Here is a 21,833-nt window from a genome sequence, read left to right on the forward strand (position 1 = left end):
ATGGTTGTTTAAGAAATGAAAAGCTACACACTCCATCTTTAAGGGTTAAAAGGACCGTTGCCAAACCTAAAACATGCTAGAAACATAATAATCACACTAATAATGATCCGTTCATAGATTCTTAAGTATTTGCCTATTAAAATCCAAACATTTACTTTTTTTGGCTGGGTAGTGTATATCATTAAAGTTTAAATATGACCTTATATTTTTTTAAACTAAATAATACTTTAAAATTAAGTTTGTCATCCAATACTAATATCAGTATGTAGATAAAAATTCTAGCTTGATGAACTTCCCAAGACTCAGCATGGAAATCAAGCATAGCGTTAGTCCTGGCAGGTCACGTCAGTCAAGCTCGCATCAGCTGAACCTCACTTGATCCACGCACACCTATAGGAATATGTCTATCACAGCATCCCTATATAAGGTCCATTCGATATTATCACCTGGCCTTCTGATATTCCTCTTCAAATCAGACGGTTATCTTGATTTATGTTGTTACATTAAATTGTCTAAGAACATTAATGTTATCTGCAATACATTTATGTTGGTTCTCTTCTGTTTATCCTAAGGGGGTTATCGCTGCACTCCTGGATGGATGGGCGGGGAGTTCCTGCCCAGAACAGAACCACAACACCAATCCAAAATGTATGCTAATTGTCAATTACCTTTGACGATAGTGGTCCTAACAGAAAGACTATTCCTATATCTAATCAGTGAGCCTTTAGCTCCCTTTAGTGGAAAACACAGGCAATCACAATGCTGAGTTTAAGGGTTTTGTTATTTTGTCTGGTTATTGTATCGTTTGCTAAGTCACTGACAATATTGGTCTGAGAAGAAACAAATTAAACTTTCCATAAATGATGCCCCAGGTTCATACATCCTCTGTAGAAGTGGTTCACAACTTCCAAGGTTCTTCTTATGTACATGCTCATTTTGCTTCTTCTTGGTCCTGTTGCTTTTTGTTTTATTTATTTTCCTGTTTTTATACATCTTTTAGGACATGTGACAAATGAGAAATCACACCCACCCAATGAACATTTCTACCCTGCCTACAAACATGAAAACTGCTTATTTTAAGTCATCAAATTTACTGAAGCTGCCTAGAATGAATAAACCAAGTGGCCAAGAAAAGAGCAAGAGAAAAATGACAACAGCAGTTTTCATCACAAGCTGTGGGATTTTTTTTATTGTCATCAGCACGTTCAACACACTATTTGTCAATGTGTGACATGCGTCTTTAATAAAAGTAATTTAGGGGGTTAAACCTCTAAATACAAAAATCACAACATTAGATGAAAACTGTATTTCAAAGAAAACAATACTTTTGCATTTTTGTACAGGTGTATATACAAAACAAAGGCAAAATACCTCGAAACGAACAAATAGGAAGAAATAGACTTTTTCTACAGATGTACTTGAGAGTTAGTTGAAGAGTGCTTGTGGATTAAATCAAAAGAAGACCGTTGGTTAATCTGTTAAAAATTAAGAATGAAAAAAATGTACAGAGGAAAAACCCGAGACTTCTAAACACAAAAGGAAGTTTTTCTTCAGTACAAACTGTGATCCACTCAAATGATAGCATTACTCACAAATTAGCATATTATGGTGTGTATATCATACAAAACATTTGGTCATTTGTCAGTGAAAATATGACAACCTTAAAAGGGACTGTGTTACTGTGATACTTAACATATACATAGATAGATTAAGTACTCATGCCCCAAAACCAAAGCAAGAGAGAAATACAATACTGCCTTAGTGATGGACATTTAAAGGATAATTGGCAAATCAAAGAAAGAACATTCCAGGCCTCTGGACTAGCACACAGAAAACACCACACGTTACACGTCATAATAATAAACAGCTAGAATTCATACCAAACCCGGATAAGGTCGGAAATCAAAAAGCGTTTAATTGATGAGTGTAAGAAATTAATTCGCTAACCATTTAAGTGCCATAATACTTCTTTAACAGCCAACCAAAAAGTTAGATAGAACCAGCACACAAACAGCGGGATTGAGGACTGCTAAAAAGATATTCACAGAGAATACACAGGCCAAATCAGGTCTCTTTAAAAAATAGGAAAGGGGATAAAGACACTGGGACATGGGAGAGGCCAAACCAAGCAAATTTCAAACCAAACAAAAACACATGACAAAGTTCTGCATTTAAAGCATTTGCATGCAATTTTCATTTTCAAAACATGATTATGCCATTATTATTGCTTTCTGCTCAGTATTGTTTTGGATAATTCTTCGTTTACACACCTGACCCTGATGCTCGAAGAGGACAATTTTACAATATTTCACTGTGCTTTTTTACACATTATTTTTCAAAAGACTGTGCTCTACCACCGTCTCCTTGCAGTTTCTGACACGTTCACTCTCCTCCTCAACTATAAAACAATAGTTTCCCTGAGCAGTCCCAAAATACCCTTTAATGAGGTCAGATATTGGATGGATTGTCTTTCACGGAACAGATACGAACAAGAACACTACAGGTAAAGCAGTGCCAGCCCTTACAAAAAACATTAAACAGAGATGTTAGATCGGAACATCTTTACTAAGGTTATTGCTTGTCCTTATATGTAGGCTGCGTGCTAAATGCATTCAATTTGGTGTTGTGAAGGGGCACAAAAGTGTTGACACAAAGTTATTTGAAAAAAAAAAAAAAAAAAAAAAACAAGCCTGTGTACACAGCTGCAAATTAAAGAAAGAAACAAAGTGACTATTTTTATTCTCTCCTCTTCCCTGATGAGCATTACTAGGTGCAAAAAATGTCTTAGACATTTCTCAAAAAGGGTCAGTTAGGAACAACGCCAAACACTTCCATCCCCACGACATTTAATACAAACTGCTAGATCCCCTGGAATGTCAACACATGCCCCTCATCTGTCAATCATCTCTCTACTCAGCTCACTTTGACGGAAATCTAATTACAGAGTCAATATGGCACAACAGGGCGTCACACCACCGTCTAGACAATGCGAGCTGGCTTTAAAAGACAGAGATTTGACAAAACACAAACAAGTATTTAAGATCTCACAGATCTAAAATAACAGCATGTTCCTTCAGATTTTTTAACAAATTGAATTGAAATCGTTTATTGCTGGGAAAAACACAAAGTGCTACCTTTCGTTAGGTTCTATACATCATACATTGCATGATTTAACTAACCATATAACAAGTATATACGCACAAGTTTGCGCTCACTGCCTCAGAATATGCCATTTGATCGTGAAAATTTCACTACGATAGTGATTATTTAGGTCTCATAGTTTGAGTCCCATGTCATGCCTTGTCCACCATCTTCTCCTGCGGCTGGGGCAGTGGTTTTGCCAAATGATGTCCCTGCTGAATGTCTGTATAGTGGAAGAGGTCAGTAAAGGGCAGTGCTGTGATGTTAGCACCAACATGGGCTGTTCATTGTGCCATCGGAGTAGAAAGAGAGGGATTTCAGCTCCAGACGTTCATTTCCTGTCTCAGTCTACCCCAGCCAGACACCTCATTACTCTCTATGGCCAGTAGAGGGCGCTGCTGGGGTAGTTAAATGCAGTGGGTGTGTCCACTGAGATCCCATACAGTCAGAACAGGAGGCTGAAAGATAAAGCTGTGGCATTGAGGAACGCTCTGATGCACATTACAAGATTTTTTTTTTTTTTTTTTTTTTTACCCTCGCATTTATAATTTCCTCTTCTTCAGACTGTCAGCCTTCTGGTGCATGGCCAATGGGGCAAGTTTAAAGTGTAGCTGGCCTCTGAGAAGTGCTTTGTGAGAATGCAGTGTACATGAACTGAGGCTGAAGTGAGCTTAGAGTTCTTGTCAGCATGTTAGTATTATCTCTCTCTCTCTCTGTCTCTCTTTCTCTGAATCTGTGCAGTATTAGGATAAGTCTTTATCAGGCCTCCTGAGGCAAAACCTGCTCAAATTCTGAGCCAAACAGCTCCTTATAGAGTGGAGGGAAGCGTGTTTGGACCGTTTCTGGGTAAAGAGCTCTGAATGCGCTCAGTTTCTCCATGTGGCGACGGCATAACATCCGAACGGTGGACACTTTACAGACAAGCTGAAGGAAGGAGATCAAAAATACAAGCAGATTTAGAACTGGTTATTATTGACCAGATAAGACTGTTCTTATGAGAAATTTGACTTGGGTATACAACTTGGGCAGTCAAATACATCAATACAAATAAATATGAATACAAATAAATACGCACACACATGCATGTTTAAATATGTCTGCATGTACAAACACACACACACATACAGTGGGTACGGAAAGTATTCAGACCCCTTTAAATTTTTCACACTTTGTTATATTGCAGCCATTTGCTAAAATCATTTAAGTTCATTTTTTTCCTCAATGTACACACAGCACCCCATATTGACAGAAAAACACAGAATTGTTGACATTTTTGCAGATTTATTAAAAAATATCACATGGTCCCAAGTATTCAGACCCTTTGCTGTGACATTCATATATTTAACTCAGGTGCTGTCCATTTCTTCTGATCATCCTTGAGATGGTTCTACACATTCATTTGAGTCCAGCTGTGTTTGATTATACTGATTGGACTTGAGTAGGAAAGCCACACACCTGTCTATATAAAACCTTACAGCTCACAGTGCATGTCAGAGCAAATGAGAATCATGAGGTCAAAGGAACTGCCTGAAGAGCTCAGAGACAGAATTGTGGCAAGGCACAGATCTGGCCAAGGTTACAAAAAATTTCTGCTGCACTTAAGGTTCCTAAGAGCACAGTGGCCTCCAAAATCCTTAAATGGAAGACGTTTGGGACGACCAGAACCCTTCCTAGAGCTGGCCGTCCAGCCAAACTGAGCTATCGGGGGAGAAGAGCCTTGGTGAGAGAGGTAAAGAAGAACCCAAAGATCACTGTGGCTGAGCTCCAAAGATGCAGTCGGGAGATGGGAGAAAGTTGTAGAAAGTCAATCATCATTGCAGCCCTCCACCAGTCGGGGCTTTATGGCAGAGTGGCCCGACGGAAGCCTCTCCTCAGTGCAAGACACATGAAAGCCCGCATGGAGTTTGCTAAAAAACACCTGAAGGACTCCAAGATGGTGAGAAATAAGATTCTCTGGTCTGATGAGACCAAGATAGAACTTTTTGGCCTTAATTCTAAGCGGTATGTGTGGAGAAAACCAGGCACTGCTCATCACCTGTCCAACACAGTCCCAACAGTGAAGCATGGTGGTGGCAGCATCATGCTGTGGGGGTGTTTTTTAGCTGCAGGGACAGGACGACTGGTTGCAATCGAGGGAAAGATGAACGCGGCCAAGTACAGGGATATCCTGGGCGAAAACCTTCTCCAGAGTGCTCAGGACCTCAGACTGGGCCAAAGGTTTACCTTCCAACAAGACAATGACCCTAAGCACACAGCTAAAATAACGAAGGAGTGGCTTCTCAACAACTCCGTGACTGTTCTTGAATGGCCCAGCCAGAGCCCTGACTTAAACCCAATTGAGCATCTCTGGAGAGACCTAAAAATGGCTGTCCACCAACATTTACCATCCAACCTGACAGAACTGGAGAGGATCTGCAAGGAGGAATGGCAGAGGATCCCCAAATCCAGGTGTGAAAAACTTGTTGCATCTTTCCCAAAAAGACTCATGGCTGTATTAGATCAAAAGAGTGCTTCTACTAAATACTGAGCAAAGGGTCTGAATACTTAGGACCATGTGATATTTCAGTTTTTCTTTTTAATAAATCTGCAAAAATGTCAACAATTCTGTGTTTTTCTGTCAATATGGGGTGCTGTGTATACATTAATGAGGAAAAAAAATGAACTTAAATGATTTTAGCAAATGGCTGCAATATAACAAAGAGTGAAAAATTTAAGGGGGTCTGAATACTTTCTGTACCCACTGTACATACAGTTTGAGGGGATTATAGTGACCGGAGGAGTAAAAATAGTATTGTAGTTATTATAAATGTAACCGCATTCGTGTGTGTATGTACCTTTGTGAGAATTCCCTCATCCCTCTGGTTCTTCTGTATGAGGTTTTGCAAGGCGATCTTGATCTTCTGCTGGAGTTTCTCTACTCTGGTCTTCTCCTGCAGCCAGGAGCGATCTACACACATAAAAAGAGTGTGATTCAGCAAGGTTGGGCAAAATTCTGATGAGTTGGAATTAGAATTGAATTGGTCACACCCCACAGAAAGCTGAATTGCAATGACAGGAAGTGGAATGGACTAAACTAAAGAAATTCAACACAAGTAATGTGTTCTGGGAAATGAAGTGTTTTTTTCCACCCTGGTCCACAAATGTAAATTTATTAAATAAGATGAAATATACACTACCTTTCAAACGTTTGGGGTTGGTATGATTTTTTAATTGTTTTTGAAAAAAGTCTCTCTTGCTTTTTTGCATTTACTTGATCAAAAATAAAGTAAAACTAGTAATATTTTGAAATACTATTACACTTTTAAAGAACTCTTTAATTTTAATACATGTTAAAATGTCATTTATTCCTGCGATCACAAAGCTGGATTTTTAGCAGCCATTAAGCCAGTCTTCAGTGTTACATGATCCTTCAGAAATCATTCTAATATTCTAAAATTCCTTACTATTGTCAATGTTGAAAAGGCTTAATATTTTTGTGGACACTGATTAGTTTATTTCAGGATTCTTCGATGAATAGAATGTTCAAAAGAACTTTTTTCCATTAGAAAACCCTCCATTTTCAAAGTCTGAATGAAGTCTATTGTACTTCAATAGGCTTAATGCCAAACATCACATGAACAAACAGGAAAAAAAGTCTCATTGCATCCTCTTGTCAGAGAAAGTGTTAAAGGCAGTATGAACTATGGACATTCAAGGTAATCAGCTAACCAAGCTAGCTATTTTTATTGTTGCCGTTTTGTTCTATTTAAATATGTAAATGTTAGTGAGATAAAAAAAATAATAAACTTTGCAAATGCGATGGATATCGGTTATGCATATCTTTGCTTGTGCCTTTGAAGGCATCTTGAGTAAAATGGCTCTATATAATTAAAGAAGCACACACCAAAGGCCCGAACTGAAAGTGATGCAACCTGTCTTTAGAATATGAAAGTTTGTTGTGCATAACCCCCATTCATATTCAGAAAATGTTCTGGAATTTTTATTTTAATTAAGAAAAGTGCACAACCCTGATATTCAGAGAATGCAGAAATAAAGGGTTAATTCACCCAAAAATTTATTACTCACCCTCATGTAAGACCCTCGCCTCCATTGACAGCAAGATAATTAACACTTTCAGATGCCCAGAAAGGTACTAACGACATACCCAAAACAGTTCATGTTCAACAATATTTAGTGATGAGCGATTTCAAAACACTGCTTCATGAAGCTTCAAAGCTTTACGTATCTTTTGTTTTGAATCAGTGGTTCGGAGTGTGTATCAAACTGCCAAAGTCACGTGAACCATTGAAATTTCGAAATGTTTCGAAACACTTATGACATAACGAAGCCTGGTTTACTGAAACCACGCAACTTTGGCAGTTTGATACGCGCTCCGAACCATTGATTCGAAACAAAAGATTCGTAAAGCTTCGAAGCTTCATGAAGCAGTGTTTTGAAATCGCCCATCACTAGATATTGTTGAATAAAGTCGTTATTTTGTTTTTTTGGCGTCCCTTCATAACATTAAGGTTGAACCACTGTAGTCACATGAACTGTTTTGGGCATTTGAAAGTGTTAATTATCTTGCTGCCAATGGAGGTCTCACTGAGCCATCGGATTTTATTAAAAATATCTTAATTTGTGTTCCAAAGATGCATGAAGGTCTTACAGGTGTGGAACGACATGAGGGTGAGTAATCAATGACAGAATTTTCATTTTTGGGTGAACTGACCCTTTAAAGCCTCTGCATAAATGATCCAATCCCAACTCCCATTAATACATATCGATATTGAACGCGATATTGCGTGGCTTATCAGTGATCTACGGCTCTGTCTAAATGCCGCTCCATTTGAAAGCAGGTGATGGCGATTTAGCGGTAATCAGGGAACCGGCTTTACTGAAGAAATGCGTGTGACAAAAGCATTCGATACATCGCCCAGCCCTACTCTCTGACATTGCCTTTATTTTTCTTCCCTCACCTGCAGACATGAGCACATATGCTGAAAACAGGCCAATCTCATCTTCACTTAGCTGTAGAGAGTTCAGACTCTTAGCAAACTCAAACACAGAGCTGATAAGATCATCACAGCCTAGAAAAGCATAAAAACAGTGGTTAACGCTTTGCATTTCCATTTACTATTTCCTTTGTCTTTTAAAAAAAGCACTCAAGATCTTAATGCGCACCCAGAGCTTTGAAGACCTCCGGCCCTGCATATTTGCTGTCAAAGTAGACAGTGTTGTTCTGGGAGTTATATGCCCGACACATCCTCACAAACACAACTTCTAAAGAACCTGAGGAGGAGAAAAACATGCACATTATTCAGTGGTTCTGCCACAAATTGTCACTACACTGATGTACTTTTGCTGGTTATGTGAACTAGGATATGTTTAGAGGTTTATCTGAGGTGTACCTGCTTTGAGCAGCACGATCTGATCGTTCTGACAGAGCTCCATGAATCCATCAATGCGCTTGGCAAACTCAACCACATACTGCACAGCTTCAGTGACTTTAACCGCACACAGCTGCCACATGTCCTCCTGAGACTAGATTGTGCAGAGAGAGGGTCTGTTAGTACACACACCTGATTATTCCCCTCAGGGATCTATAAAGTGCACTCATCCATCTATCTGTCCATCCATTCATACATTCATGCAACAACAAAGAGAAAATGTGGGGAAAACAAGAAAGTAACTAATTAGTACAAACTTGTCCTTAAACTTTTATCAACACGCACTAGTCATAAACCATTGCATATGACGCATGCACTCGTTCCTATAGTCAACCAAATGTTAGTCGATGCGAAGAGGCTTAGTTTACCAAATTTTAATTAGCTGGTTGGTCGCAGAAATAAAAAAACTCCACAGGAACTGGCGACAATTCGTGACAGACTGATCACTAATACAAATGATCCATGTGGTAATTATATTGTGGAGGAAATCCAAACGTTCGCCTATCATTCATCAACCTCAAACGTGGATTATCATTTGAAACATTTAAGTAGTATCCTGACGTTAGCCACTTGACATGGCCGCCTGCTCTAACTTCAAACTAGATAAATGTGCACTATTATTAGGTGCATATCTAAGTGTTTGTATGGAGTGTGGAAGCTAAATTAGTACCAAGCTTATTGTATGATGTTTAACGCAACGATTTAATATCATAAACGTGCGACTAGTCGATTAATGGCTTAAATGAATGATTACTCGTCGACTAGAAAAATCTTTCTAGTCAGGGACAGCCCTAGTAAAATCCAGTGAAACGAACAACATTGAAACGATTTGTCTCGGCTGACCACTTGTGATAAGATCACCCAAGATGTCAATACCAGGTGTGCACAGAGCCAAACAGACAAAACCAAACACCTTCTTTTGGTACGTGTCCAGGTCGGTCTGTAGAACTGTCTGCCAGTTGCTGGGCTGTAGCTCTTCTCGAAGATACTGGCACGTCTCCAGGTGAGACTTGCAGATGTTCTCTGACAGATGTTCTGTGTTAGAAACACATAAATAGAGTCAAACAGCTGGCGCTGACACACATTCCTGGGTATGTGAAATGCTCATCAGACATATTTGAAGCGGAATATTATTGCCACATTATATTTTCTAAAACAAATTCATTAAGGCTAATTTCAGTAAAAAGGGGAAAAAAAGTCCTCTGCTACTCTTTGACTGGTCTGTGTTAATGAGGCACTTCTTACTAATGACATGTTAAATAGGCCATGGAGGCGAGTTCATAGACCCCTGCTGTTTCAAACCCCACAGCTGTCAATCATGCCTGTAATAGCAGCATCCTTTATAATTATTTAGGTTGGCACAATGTAATTTAACTTGATAATATTTCCTTTCTTTGCAATTACGTGCCAAATGATGCCAACATAACTATAGTAAAAGCTTATCTATGATAAAAATAGCAAAAAATATTCTGTGTTTGTTATCATCTATGATGTATTCAATTCAAGCATCTAAAATAAGAATCCAAAATAAGAACTATACAATGATCAGGCATAACATTATGACCACCTTCCTAATATTGTGTTGGTCCCCATTTTGCTGCCAAAACAGCCCTGACCCATTGAGGCATGGACTCCACTAGACCCCTAAAGGTTTGCTGTGGTATCTGGCACCAAGATGTTAGCAGCAGATCCTTTAAGTCCTGTTAGTTGTGAGGTGGGGCCTCCATGGAACGGACTTGTATGTTCAGCACATCCCACAGATGCTCGACTGGATTGAGATCTGGGGAATTTGGAGGCCAAGTCGTGCTCAAACTCATTAGCCGCGTTTCCACTGCCGGGCCAAAGGCGGGCGTGCTAGTGCGTGCCAGGGCCGGTTGCGTTTCCACTGTCACTTCCGGGGCTTGATCGTGCCTCTTCGGTGCTTCCTCGGTGCCAAAGGCACAGGTTTTTCGGCCTGCTGAAAACCTTGGTCCAAAGCGGGCCTGCTGGGGCTTGAGGTGCGGTCTAGGTGAAAGGCGGAGCTAATCGTAGTCAGGTGATGGTCTACACGCTGAAATGGGTTGGATTGTGTGATGTTTGATCAAGGGAGGTGTGTTTAAGGGCGGTTTTTAGATCAGCGCTGTGGAGCTAGCGGACCGGCAGTGGAAACGCAACTTGATTTTGGCCTCGGTGCCTAAGGTCTGTGGCCATAGGCCCAGCCTGGCACGCTGTTAGCACTGGCTCGCACTGGCCCGACAGTGGAAAAGTGGCTATTGTTGTGCTCCTCAAACCATTCCTGAACCATTTTTGCTTTATGACAGGGTGCATTATTCTGCTGAAAGAGGCCACAGCCACCAGGAAATACAGTTTCCATTAAAGGGTGTACATGGTCTTCAACAATGCTTAGGTAGGTGGTACATGTCAAAGTAACACTCACATGGATGGAAGGACTCAAGGTTTCCCAGCAGAACATTGCCCAAAGCATCACACTGCCTCCGGCTTGCCTTTTTCCCCATAGTGCATCCTGGTGCCATGTGTTCCCCAGATAAGCAATGCACAAGCACCCGGCCATCCATGTGATGTAAAAGAAAACGTGATTCATCAGACCACGCCACCTTCTTCCGTTGCTCCAGTTCTGACGCTCACGTGCCCACTGTTGGTACTTTCGGCGGTGGACAGGGGTCAGCATGGGCACCCTGACTGGTCTGCAGCTATGCAGCCCCATACGCAACAAACTGCGATGCACTGTGTATTCTGACACCTTTCTATCAGATTCAGCATTAACTTCCTGAGCAATTTGAGCTACAGTAGCTCATCTGTTGGATCGGACCACACGGGCCAGCCTTCGCTCCACACGTGCATCGATGAGACTTGGCCGCCCATGACCCTGTCGCTGGTTCACCACTGTTCTTTCCTTGGACCACTTTTGATAGATACTGACCACTGCAGACCGGGAACACCCCACAAGAGCTGCAGTTTTGGAGATGCTCTGACCCAGTCATCTAGCCATCACAATTTGGCCCTTGTCAAACTCACTCAAATCCTTACGCTTGCCCATTTTTCTTGCTTCTAACACATCAACTTTGAGGACAAAACATTCACTTGCTGCCTAATATATCCCACCGACTAACAGGTGCCGTGATGAAGAGATAATCAGTGTTATTTACTTCACATGTCAGTGCTCATAATGTTAAGCCTGATCTGTGTATAATAAATTATTAAAATAAATAAAAGAAATAATTTTTCTTACCTAGATCGCTGTCAGGAGGTGAAGAATCTCCATTGCTGTAGCAACAATATTGATCTAGGCCAGAGTCTGAGCTAAGGTCGCACACAGGTTCTAGTTTAATGCCATCCATGTCTAGACCTGACTGGTCTGGAGAGGGCTGAATGTCCAGGTAAAATCCACCAATTGCTGAATCTGCCTTTCCCTCCTCTGGGGTCTGACCGTTCACATATCCACTGAGGTCATCAGGGAGCTCTGTGACGCCATTGGTGGACAGGGCGTAAGAGGGTGTGAGTGGCTCTGCCTCTCCTGGAGGTTGAGGTTCCCGCCCCTTCTCTGTCTCGTCACCCACTTTCTCATCCTGCTGCTGTTGGCGGTGTTTCTGAACTTCAGCAAAAAGACTGTCCCTCTGCTTCTTAGACATGCGGCCGAACTTCACAGCTGCGAGTGACCACACACAAGCAAGATGAAAGCAGTTGATATATCATTAATGACATTTTTATCATACTATATGTTTTAAAGCATCTGTAACATTTTACAATAAGGTCTCTTTTGATTTTAATGATGTATTAGTAAATGTTGGAATTAGCTTTAAATAAGATTAATAAATGCTTTAGTATTAACAAATGCTTTTCCATAGTTCACGATAAATGATGTTAACAAATGGAACCTTATTGCGCAAAAAACAAACAAAAATAATGACTTTATTCAACAATCTCTTCTCTTCAATGTCAGTCTCCTATGCAGTTGATGTAGTAGACACAGTGCAGGCTTCCGTGCTCTATGTCAGAATGCCAGCTCAGTATTGGCCGACGCTGTTCACATGAGCACCACGACGCATGCGTGTGATGCTGATGCAGGAGCCGGCCAATACGGAGTCGGCGTTCTGACGTAGAACACGGAAGCCTGCACTGTGTTTACAACATCAACTGCATAGGAGAAATTGTGGAATAAAGTCGTTATTTTTGTTAGTTTTTTTGCACACAAAAAGTATTCTCGTCGCTTCATAACATTATGGTTGAACCACTGTAGTCACATGGACTATTTTAAAGATGTCTTTGCTACCTTTCTGGACTTTGAAAATGGTTGTTGTGTTGCAGTCTATCGGAGGCCAGATAGCTCATGGATTTCATCAAAAATATCTTAATTTGTGTTCCGAAGATGAAAGAAGGTCTTACATTTGGAGCAACATGAGGATGAGTAATTAATGACAGAATTTTCATTTTTGGGTGAACTAACACTTTAACAAGTAACAAGATCATTATAAGGGACTGAACTACTCATCCCTCAAAAGCACTGCAAAAGATGTAACTGAAACATGAAAATTTAACTACATAATATTTGAATAAATGCAAATGTTTTAGTATATGCCATTGCTTAATAACATCAAAGCTCATGGTAAGTTTCTCTTTGGAGAAAATGAATGGGATTTTTACATTAAAAACCCTACTGTCTGTACACTCTATATATCTGGGGAGAATTACATACACCAGCAGCCACCTGCACATCACTCAGACTTCTGTGAAAGTTGAGAGCCTACCATCTCTTGACATGCCCACTGCTAAGCATTTCTGCAGGCGACAGTGCTGGCAGCGGTTCCTGCTGGTACGGTCGATCAGACAGCTCTTCTGCCGAGGACATGAATATGACACAGTGCCCTGTTGACTCCTCCTGAAGAAACCCTGAAGGAGAGAGAGAGAGAGAGAGAGAGAGAGAGAGAGAACACAACAATAGGTCACCTCTAGCTTCAATCTTTGAATTCAGCAGCATGATTCAGATTGATGTATTAACTTTCATCAGTACAGTAACTAAATAATACATGTGTCTATACAGATTACTGTGGACATAACATTGCAGCTGCATATTTCCATCCAAATCAGGGACTTCTAAAGGAATATGTCATGAAATGCACATTTTTATGCCTCTCTTTCCAGTGCAGTGGTGCGTTATGTGTGCTCCAAATGAACTCGGATGCATGAAGAATGCATGAAGTGTAAATGCCTCTAGAGCACTCTGGTGTGCGGGTGCACCTTCTGTGGTGGTTCGTAGCACACTCATATGAAAGTATAAACAAGGCTTTGACATAGCATTTCGGTTTCACTTTATTCTTGTTTGTGTGTGTAAATGGGACAGAAATATATTCTAATATTTGTAACTGAAATATTATTAATAATGATAATAATCTGCACAACCATTCCAAAGTTTGGGGGTGAGGATTTTTGGGGTTTGGGGATGTTTTTGAAAGAAGTCTCTTATGCTCACCAAGGCTGCATTTATTTGATGATAAATACAGTAAACAGTAATATTGTGATGGCAAAGCTGAATTTTCAGCATCATTCTTCAGTGTCACATGATCTTTCAGAAATCATTCTAATATACTGATTTGCTACTCAAGAAACATTTCTTATTATTATCAATGTTAAAAACAGTTGTGCTGCTTAATATATGACGAAACCAAGGATTCTTGCCAAGTAAAAATTGTATGGGTCTTTGCTAAACTGACTCCAAGCCTTTGAATGATAGTGTATAGTAAAAAAAAAAAAAAAAGGATGATGAATTTAAAGAAAATGATCAACAAAGATGTCTTACCTTGCATCCCTCACAGGTGATAACACCATAGTGGATCCCTGATGATTTATCTCCGCAGATTTTACAGGGAATACTCTCAATCTGAGCTATAAAGAGACAGAAAGAAACTTTCAGGAAATTGAGGAGTTTCAGCAAAATAACAAAACACATTCGTTTTTTTTTTTTTTTTTCCATGCTAAAATACCTTCTCCTGTGCCAGCTTAACATGCATAGACAGCTATAATTAAGACATTTGCTAGCAATTTTTCCCTGGAGTACTGTAACATAGCTCTGTTTGAGCGGCCCAACCATCCCAACATAGTGACACTGGTTCAACCAAATGGGATGAGTATGGGCTTTTGGTCCATTCAACCAAAAACGGGCAGTGTGTTTGGGAAACTTGTTTTTTTTTTCTTTCTTTTTCCCGCAATTCTGTTTAGTGCTGCAGAAATTACACAGTACAATCTAGATCAGTAGTTCTCAAACCTGTCCTGAAGTACCACCAGCCCTGCACATTTTGTATGTCTCCCTCATCTGATTCAACTCATGAGCTAATTAGTAGAGACCGCAAGACCTGAAATGGGTGTGTCAGATATAGGGAGACATACAAAATTTGCAGGGCTGGTGGTACTCCTGGACAGGTTTGAGAACCACTGATCTAGACTAAAGGTCTTTGACTACAGAAGAACTATTATCAATCTCAAATCAATAGGACAAATTAATAAATACTGTTTCATAGAGCATATCTGTTTTTGTCTCTTGAAAACACTCTTATTTATTTAAATTGATCAGTAGAGACCATAATCACATCAAGACTAATTCCACAGCTCCTGACCTTTGAATTAGCTAACACAAAGAGAACAAGGCCTGAGGTTTGTTGTGTAGAGTGTAACCTCAGGCTTTAGCTAGCAGAAGAACGGTAAAAACATCTTTTTTTTTTAAATGAATCAAGGCAGCACCACATAAACCACTCCATTTATTCAAGCAGAAAAAATGGCTATGACTACTGAAATCACCCACGGGACTGACATCATCTGTAAGTACAATCTGCTCTCCTAACATCCAACATTAATTTGGTTAACTACAGTATGGCCGTGCCATCCTCCCTCAAGCCACGAGCTTGCTTCACGACAGCGCTGTGGTGCTTTTCAGTAAATATCAAAGTCAGAATGCACTCCTAGTTGGAGATGCCGTCTGCGTGCTCTGGATTGTGTGCCGTAGTCGTGCATGAGCCCCTCAGCGGCTCGGCTGCGGTTGGTTGTGGAAGAGAACGCAGAGATGGTGTGCAAGGCTGTTGAGAGGGGTGCTGGGGGAATAGAGCAAGAGGAGAAATCCATTTAGAGAAGAGCGATGCAGTCGTTCCGGCAGCCCTGAGGCGCATACAGTACAGGATGAAAAAGTAAAACGCATCTCATCACCAGAGTGCTCTCTTTTTCTCTCTCTTGGTCACATACGCTCAGACTTGTATGTTTTTTTTTTAGCTGCGGACTCTATTTGCAAAGGCATCAGAGCAGTTTGAGAATGACTATTTTCTCATGATTACAGAAAGAGCTAATCCCCTTTGGTTCTGCATGCCGTATTCATTAAGGGCATCCTCACTCTCTCTCATTAGATATGTAAAACCAATCGGCAGTAATTAGTTACTCCAAAGCACAAGACGCTAATCTGGTCTGAATTATGGATTAATACATCAAAGGAACATTCTCCCAGAGCAGCCGCTGAAGTCTTGCAGCAGTAGGTACCGCTGTTCGTCTCTGATGCAAGGGCACGGCTTACAGAGCTGCTATTTCTGACTACAGAAAAGGAACGTACATGAAGGCCAAATACAGATGAGGATTGTGAATGCATGAACTCTGCTGCACAACAATACAAGGGTGTGTGTGAAGAGATTCGATTTTTGTCCTCAGTAGCAGATCGATATATCAGCCAGGGCGAATAATTTTATGATATATTTGATAAGTCTAAAATCTCAAAATTGTGGAAAATATATATTTATTAAGGTGGCTGATGACCAAAATCTTATTTTTATATATATATATATATATATATATATATATATATATATATATATATATATATATATATATATATATATATATATATATATATATATATATATATATATATATATATATATATATATATATATATATATATATATATATATATTTAATGAATACAATTTCTTATATTTTATAAATTAAATTTTTTTAAATGTGCGTATGTGTACACACCTAAACCTTACATTTTATAAATTGTTATATTATAAATAATGTTGCATTATACTAAAAATATATAAAACACTAGTAAAAATATATAAAAAATATCAAAAATGTCTGAATAATTTTTGGTTTATTAATATATTAATTACAGTCAAACCAAAAATTATTCAGACATTTTTTATTGTTTTTTATATATTTTTACTAGTGGGTGCAGGACACTATAGTTCATTTATGTAAGTGAAGGTAGCAAAATAAAGTAAACTGTGACATGTTATACCCAAAAATTCTTCATACAGTGGACTACCAGTAAAATTGATAAAAATTTGGAACCAAAAATTATTCAGACACTTTGACCTGACCATGTTTTGCTTAAGTGTTATCTGACACAGTGTTTTTTCTGACAGTTTAACTCTGAGATCTTGTCATATTTTATTACCATTTTTTTAAACTATAGTGAATAAACCGTAATAATGAATGAAATGTTCACGGTGTCTGAATATATATATAAATAAAAGGTAAAAGGTGTCTATATAAAATATTTATATTGTGATAAATTATGATTATGATACAGAATATTCTTTATTAATATATATGCATTATTACATTTATATATATGAATCAAATTGGTCATCAGCCATCCTAATTGTGTCGCATATATATATCGCATGCATCAATATCAATAGACTGAAAAACCCACACCAATCCACCACTACATGTTTGATCTTGTCTAAATAATTTTTACAGACAAGCATCTACAAACCATCCAATATTTTACACGTGTGTACCATTATCCTCAAACATAGACTTTCACACACACACACAAGACTCTTTTTCTCTTTGCAAGTGTCGCTTCCTCCTCATGAGATGTTGTGGTTTAACATGTTTGGTTTCTGTCCCGGTGTGAAAGTGCTGATGTGCTGTCTAAGTAGGAAACATAAAACACAACACCCAACCAAAGTCAAAGCCTGCAGATACACACGCACAGACACACACATGCGTTCCCTCCCCCTTCCCTCCCACCCACTGGGGCTTCAGTAATCTGTTGACAACACTGACTCACATCGGGTTGAGATAAACACTCCATCATAACAAAGGAGAAAAGAACATTCTGGCACATACATTAGTCTTAAACTGAACCATCATCAAACTTAAAAGGTTTTTGCAAACACCTAGACATTATGTCATTATTTTCTTATTAGCCCAAAACATATGCATTCATTATAGTTATTATCTGTAATTAGGTTGAAAATAAACACTTAATAAAAATTAACAAATTATCTGTTCCAAGAACAAACTGAATGGCGACCAAGCCCTTTAAATTCTACACAATTAGCATTCATGGTTAACCTTAATCTGACACTAAATGAAGACACTGTGTTCTATATGTAAGAGAGTTTCGGTTCTGGCATGTCAGTCACTGGGTGAAACTCTTTAATCTTATTAACCTCTGGTCAGTAAATGTCAGCAGGTCAGGCAAGAAAAAGCAGTACTTTCACAACAATCTCTAGCTTTTTCTTAGACAAATAACCAAATAACTATTGATGGTAGTTACACGTTACTACATGCACTTACTATAGTAATAACAGTAAATTATGCATAATTACAAGTAACTAACCCTAAACCAAACCCTAACCCTAACTGTGACTCTATAGTAAGTACATGTAGTTAATTAATAGTACTCGGTACTTATTTGAGTAATTACAATGTAACTACGGCACTGTAAAATAGAGTAAATATAACCAAATATTTATAAACCAAATATTTGCGTTTGATCTGAAAACAGTGTAGGAGGACACATCTGAAGTGCTAAATAATCTCTAATCTCTTTGAAAGAGAAACAGCAGAGGCTCACACAGATGTTCCACTGCCCTATACCTTATCACTAATAGATAATGACAGCTGCCAGCAAGACTTTGCATTGCCTGTGTATGTGTGTGTGCGAGTATATGCGCGCGGTGATTCAGAGTGGGGGTGGGGGGATTAAGTAAGACACAGCCGTTAGTGAAATAAACAGCCATGCACTCCTATGGCAGTCCACCCCTGCCTGCCATAAATAGGTCAGTGGAACAACATTCCCCAATCATCCAGCATGGCAACATTCCCATGCTGTGCCAAACAGCCAACATGGCCGCCCAAGTACGAGCTGTCAGAAAGACGCCATCGTATCGTATCGCATCACATCACACAACACCACACGCTTAGTGACTTATTAACTTATGCTCACGGCAGTTTCAGATGGACCGAGATGTTCCCTCAAACGCACAGAATGTGCATCACTACAAATCACAAAAGATCTAATATTCACTTTGCAATTCAAAATCGAAGAAAACATGTAAATGAACATGCAAAACAGCACACAGGACAGTCCATGAGACGTTTTGGAAGCAAAACAGCCACATTATACATGCAAGAAGAGGCATTAAGAGCTCAAAACATTAAAGAAACATTAACACAACAGCTCAGAGACATTTCTCACGCACTCATTCTCTCAAGTGCGCACGCACACACACACACAAACACACACACATATTTCCATGGATTTTCCCCAACTTGGAAGTCCCTCTCCTACCTTTCATGGCTGTGATCATTAAGTACATCCTGAGGCCCTGTGGCCATGCAGAGGACCGTCAACAGCTTTGCCTTAAGAGCATGTGCAGGTTCGGATGCAAGTGTTGTGCTGCTGACTGACTGTAGCGCTGCTGTGCCTCCCTCTGCCTCTCTTCTCTACCGCATGAGAATCCATGTGACCGTGACATAAGGACTAAAACCCTTTCTTCCCGCCCCCACAACCCTTGAGTGACAGCTGTGTCACCCAATGGGTGATTAGTGAGCGAGTTTTTAGTTGACTACGTGGTTTAAAGGGTTAGTTTTGGCTCACCTTGCACTGTTCTGTAACGTGTTTTCATGACACTATACTGTATGCAGGAAGTTGTCTGCAGTTAACACTTTCACATTATGAGAGCAAACTGAAACATTTTCCCTTCCTTCCTGAGAGTGTTGTATGGTGACAGACATGGCATCGTCCTTATTACACCATCTGCAATGACTGTCTTTTTTGCTGATACATCATTACTATTATTATTAAGCACATTATACATTAGCAAGGATCTAGAAATGAACTAAAGACATATATACAATGTGCTGAATGAATGTTTCGAGTGGACTTTTCACCCTGGAGGTAGTTTGTGGCACTTCTTAAATTTACATAAGTTTACTTAATTTACGTAACTTAATGCAAGTAACTTAAAGGGATAGTTCACCAAAAAAAATGAAAATTTGCTGTTAATTTTCTCACCCTCAGGCAATCCAAGATGTATGTGACTTTTTTTCTTCAGTAGAACATTAAAGAAGATTTTTAGCAGAAACCGTGGTCCTCTGTGATTCATATAATGGAAGTCAATGGGTGCCGTCACTTTGAGATTCAAAAAACCCATGCAGACAAAACAAAATTAATACCCGCGGCTCCTGATGATAGATTGAGGTCTTAAGAAGCGAAACGATCAGTCTATGCAAGAATCTGAACAGTATTTACAACATTATTACCTGCAATCCATAGCCTCGCAAACAAGTGTGTTTACGGCAGTCTGGAGCGCAAGCTTCCTGTCGCATAGTGACGTATGAGCTCAAACGCTGGGAATCTGTGAAAAGTCAATCTTCTCGACTGAGATCGCACAAGTGAAAGTAATCTTTTTTTTTTTTATATATAAGTTGCGGCATTCAGGATAAGTACAAGTAAGTAACACTGATTAATAATACAACACACGCATCTTCCCTCTCTGTTGTAAACAAACATAGTGTCTGCTTACGTGAGTTTGCTCCTGCACATACGTCATTATGTGACAGGAAGCTTGCGTTCCAGACTGTTGTTCACGAAGGCTATGGATTAGAGGTAAAATTGATTCTATCTTCTACCGATTCGAACTGATTTACAAATTTCAAAAATGGATTTTCTAAAGGTTTGTTAATAATGTTAGGTTATCGGAACAAAGAAGGTGGTAGAGTCAACTGCGAGAGCAGTGCAGCATCCGGTCGTTCGTATATCAATATCTTAACAAATAGAAAATAGATAATGCATAGTTAAATAATGTATAGTTACAAGCACACATCAAGCTTTTCTTGCGATCTTGACGCCTCTTTTGTGTATAGCAGTGGTGTGAAGTGTTTGAGTAAATGTAATTAGTTACTGTACTTAAGTATCTTTTTGGCTACTTTGTAGTTGTACGGAGTATCAAAGATATTACCAATTTTTACTCTCTACTTCACATTTTTTTAACAAGTAAATGTACTCTTTACTCCAGTACATTTGTCAATTACACATTACATTTTGCATGGCACCTAACTTTTTCTGCAGCTTTTTCTGCAGCTTTTTCTGCTTTGTTTCTGCTATAAAGAAGCAATAATCGCCATCTAAGGGCATTGAAAGTACTATATCTTGTGCATTTTGCCTTTACTCACCCAAACTTGTCAACAAGGCTACTTTACATGAATGTGAGTGCATTAGCAGGCGGTTGCTGAATCGCAGGTGTTTGATTTATGAGATGAGGAAATGACTGCAGCCGGTGATGATGAGACTGAAACAAGCACAAGTAGACTTTGACTATTTAATTTTACTTAACATTTTATTTTGTTTGCTATATTAACAAGACCTTTTTGAAGGATACTGGTTTACTTATGGCCTTTTTGTGCACTTGAGCTTAACTGAGACTTGAGAGTTTGTAGACGTTTAAGAGGCTGCTGTGTCGACCTTGATTTATTGCAATATTGAGGGTTTTTTTATTTTAGAAAATAATCATTTCTCATCTTACAAATAATTTTTTTTTTTCCTCAAGTGCATTTTTTAGCCTACATTCAGTATGATTAAAATACTTAAGTACTGTTAAAATCAGATACTCTTAAGACTTTTACTCAAGTCGTATTGGAATTGGTGACTTGTAACTTGTAATAGTCATTTTTAAGGTATCTGTACTTTTACTCAAGTATGTTTTTCTGGTTCTCTTTACATCTCTGGTGTACAGGTACTTTTTACACACGCGAAGCACATTGAACAAGGACGCGCAAACGGTTACCGTGGTAAAGAACAATACCTGCTTGTAAAAGCGAATTATCATATCCTGTATCTGAGGTTAAACCACTAAATATAGAGAATGCAACAGCATATATTAGATTTTTTTCTAACTCCTGACCAATTGGCATTAAAGGTGCTAAAGAGGATCTTTTCGTCGACTGAGAAACCAAAGACTGTTAGTGAGTTTTTTAAATGAGCGCATG

General features: G+C 39.1%; 1 protein-coding gene across 3 annotated transcripts in view; it reads right to left on the reverse strand.

Annotated features, from left to right (window-relative positions):
• Nucleotides 1-1,160: 1,160 nt before the first annotated feature.
• rorab (RAR-related orphan receptor A, paralog b) overlaps nt 1,161-21,833 on the reverse strand; it is a 62,914-nt gene continuing 42,241 nt past the window's right edge. The window contains exons 1-10 of one of the 3 annotated variants that reach the window (XM_048184284.1): nt 19,135-19,308; nt 14,365-14,450; nt 13,316-13,457; nt 11,800-12,216; nt 9,484-9,605; nt 8,532-8,664; nt 8,305-8,412; nt 8,100-8,210; nt 5,976-6,088; nt 1,161-4,065 (exon numbers count right to left, since the gene is read on the reverse strand). In XM_048184284.1, the coding sequence (XP_048040241.1) occupies nt 3,901-4,065; nt 5,976-6,088; nt 8,100-8,210; nt 8,305-8,412; nt 8,532-8,664; nt 9,484-9,605; nt 11,800-12,216; nt 13,316-13,457; nt 14,365-14,450; nt 19,135-19,162 (1,425 nt within the window). In that variant the 5' untranslated portion in view covers nt 19,163-19,308 and the 3' untranslated portion in view covers nt 1,161-3,900. Of the gene's footprint in view, nt 4,066-5,975; nt 6,089-8,099; nt 8,211-8,304; nt 8,413-8,531; nt 8,665-9,483; nt 9,606-11,799; nt 12,217-13,315; nt 13,458-14,364; nt 14,451-19,134; nt 19,309-21,833 lie in introns of those variants that run through there. The other 2 variants (XM_048184282.1, XM_048184281.1) reach the window with 2 other exon arrangements.

This window comes from Megalobrama amblycephala, linkage group LG3, assembly GCF_018812025.1.
Source record: "Megalobrama amblycephala isolate DHTTF-2021 linkage group LG3, ASM1881202v1, whole genome shotgun sequence".
NCBI classification, from domain to species: Eukaryota; Metazoa; Chordata; class Actinopteri; order Cypriniformes; family Xenocyprididae; genus Megalobrama; species Megalobrama amblycephala.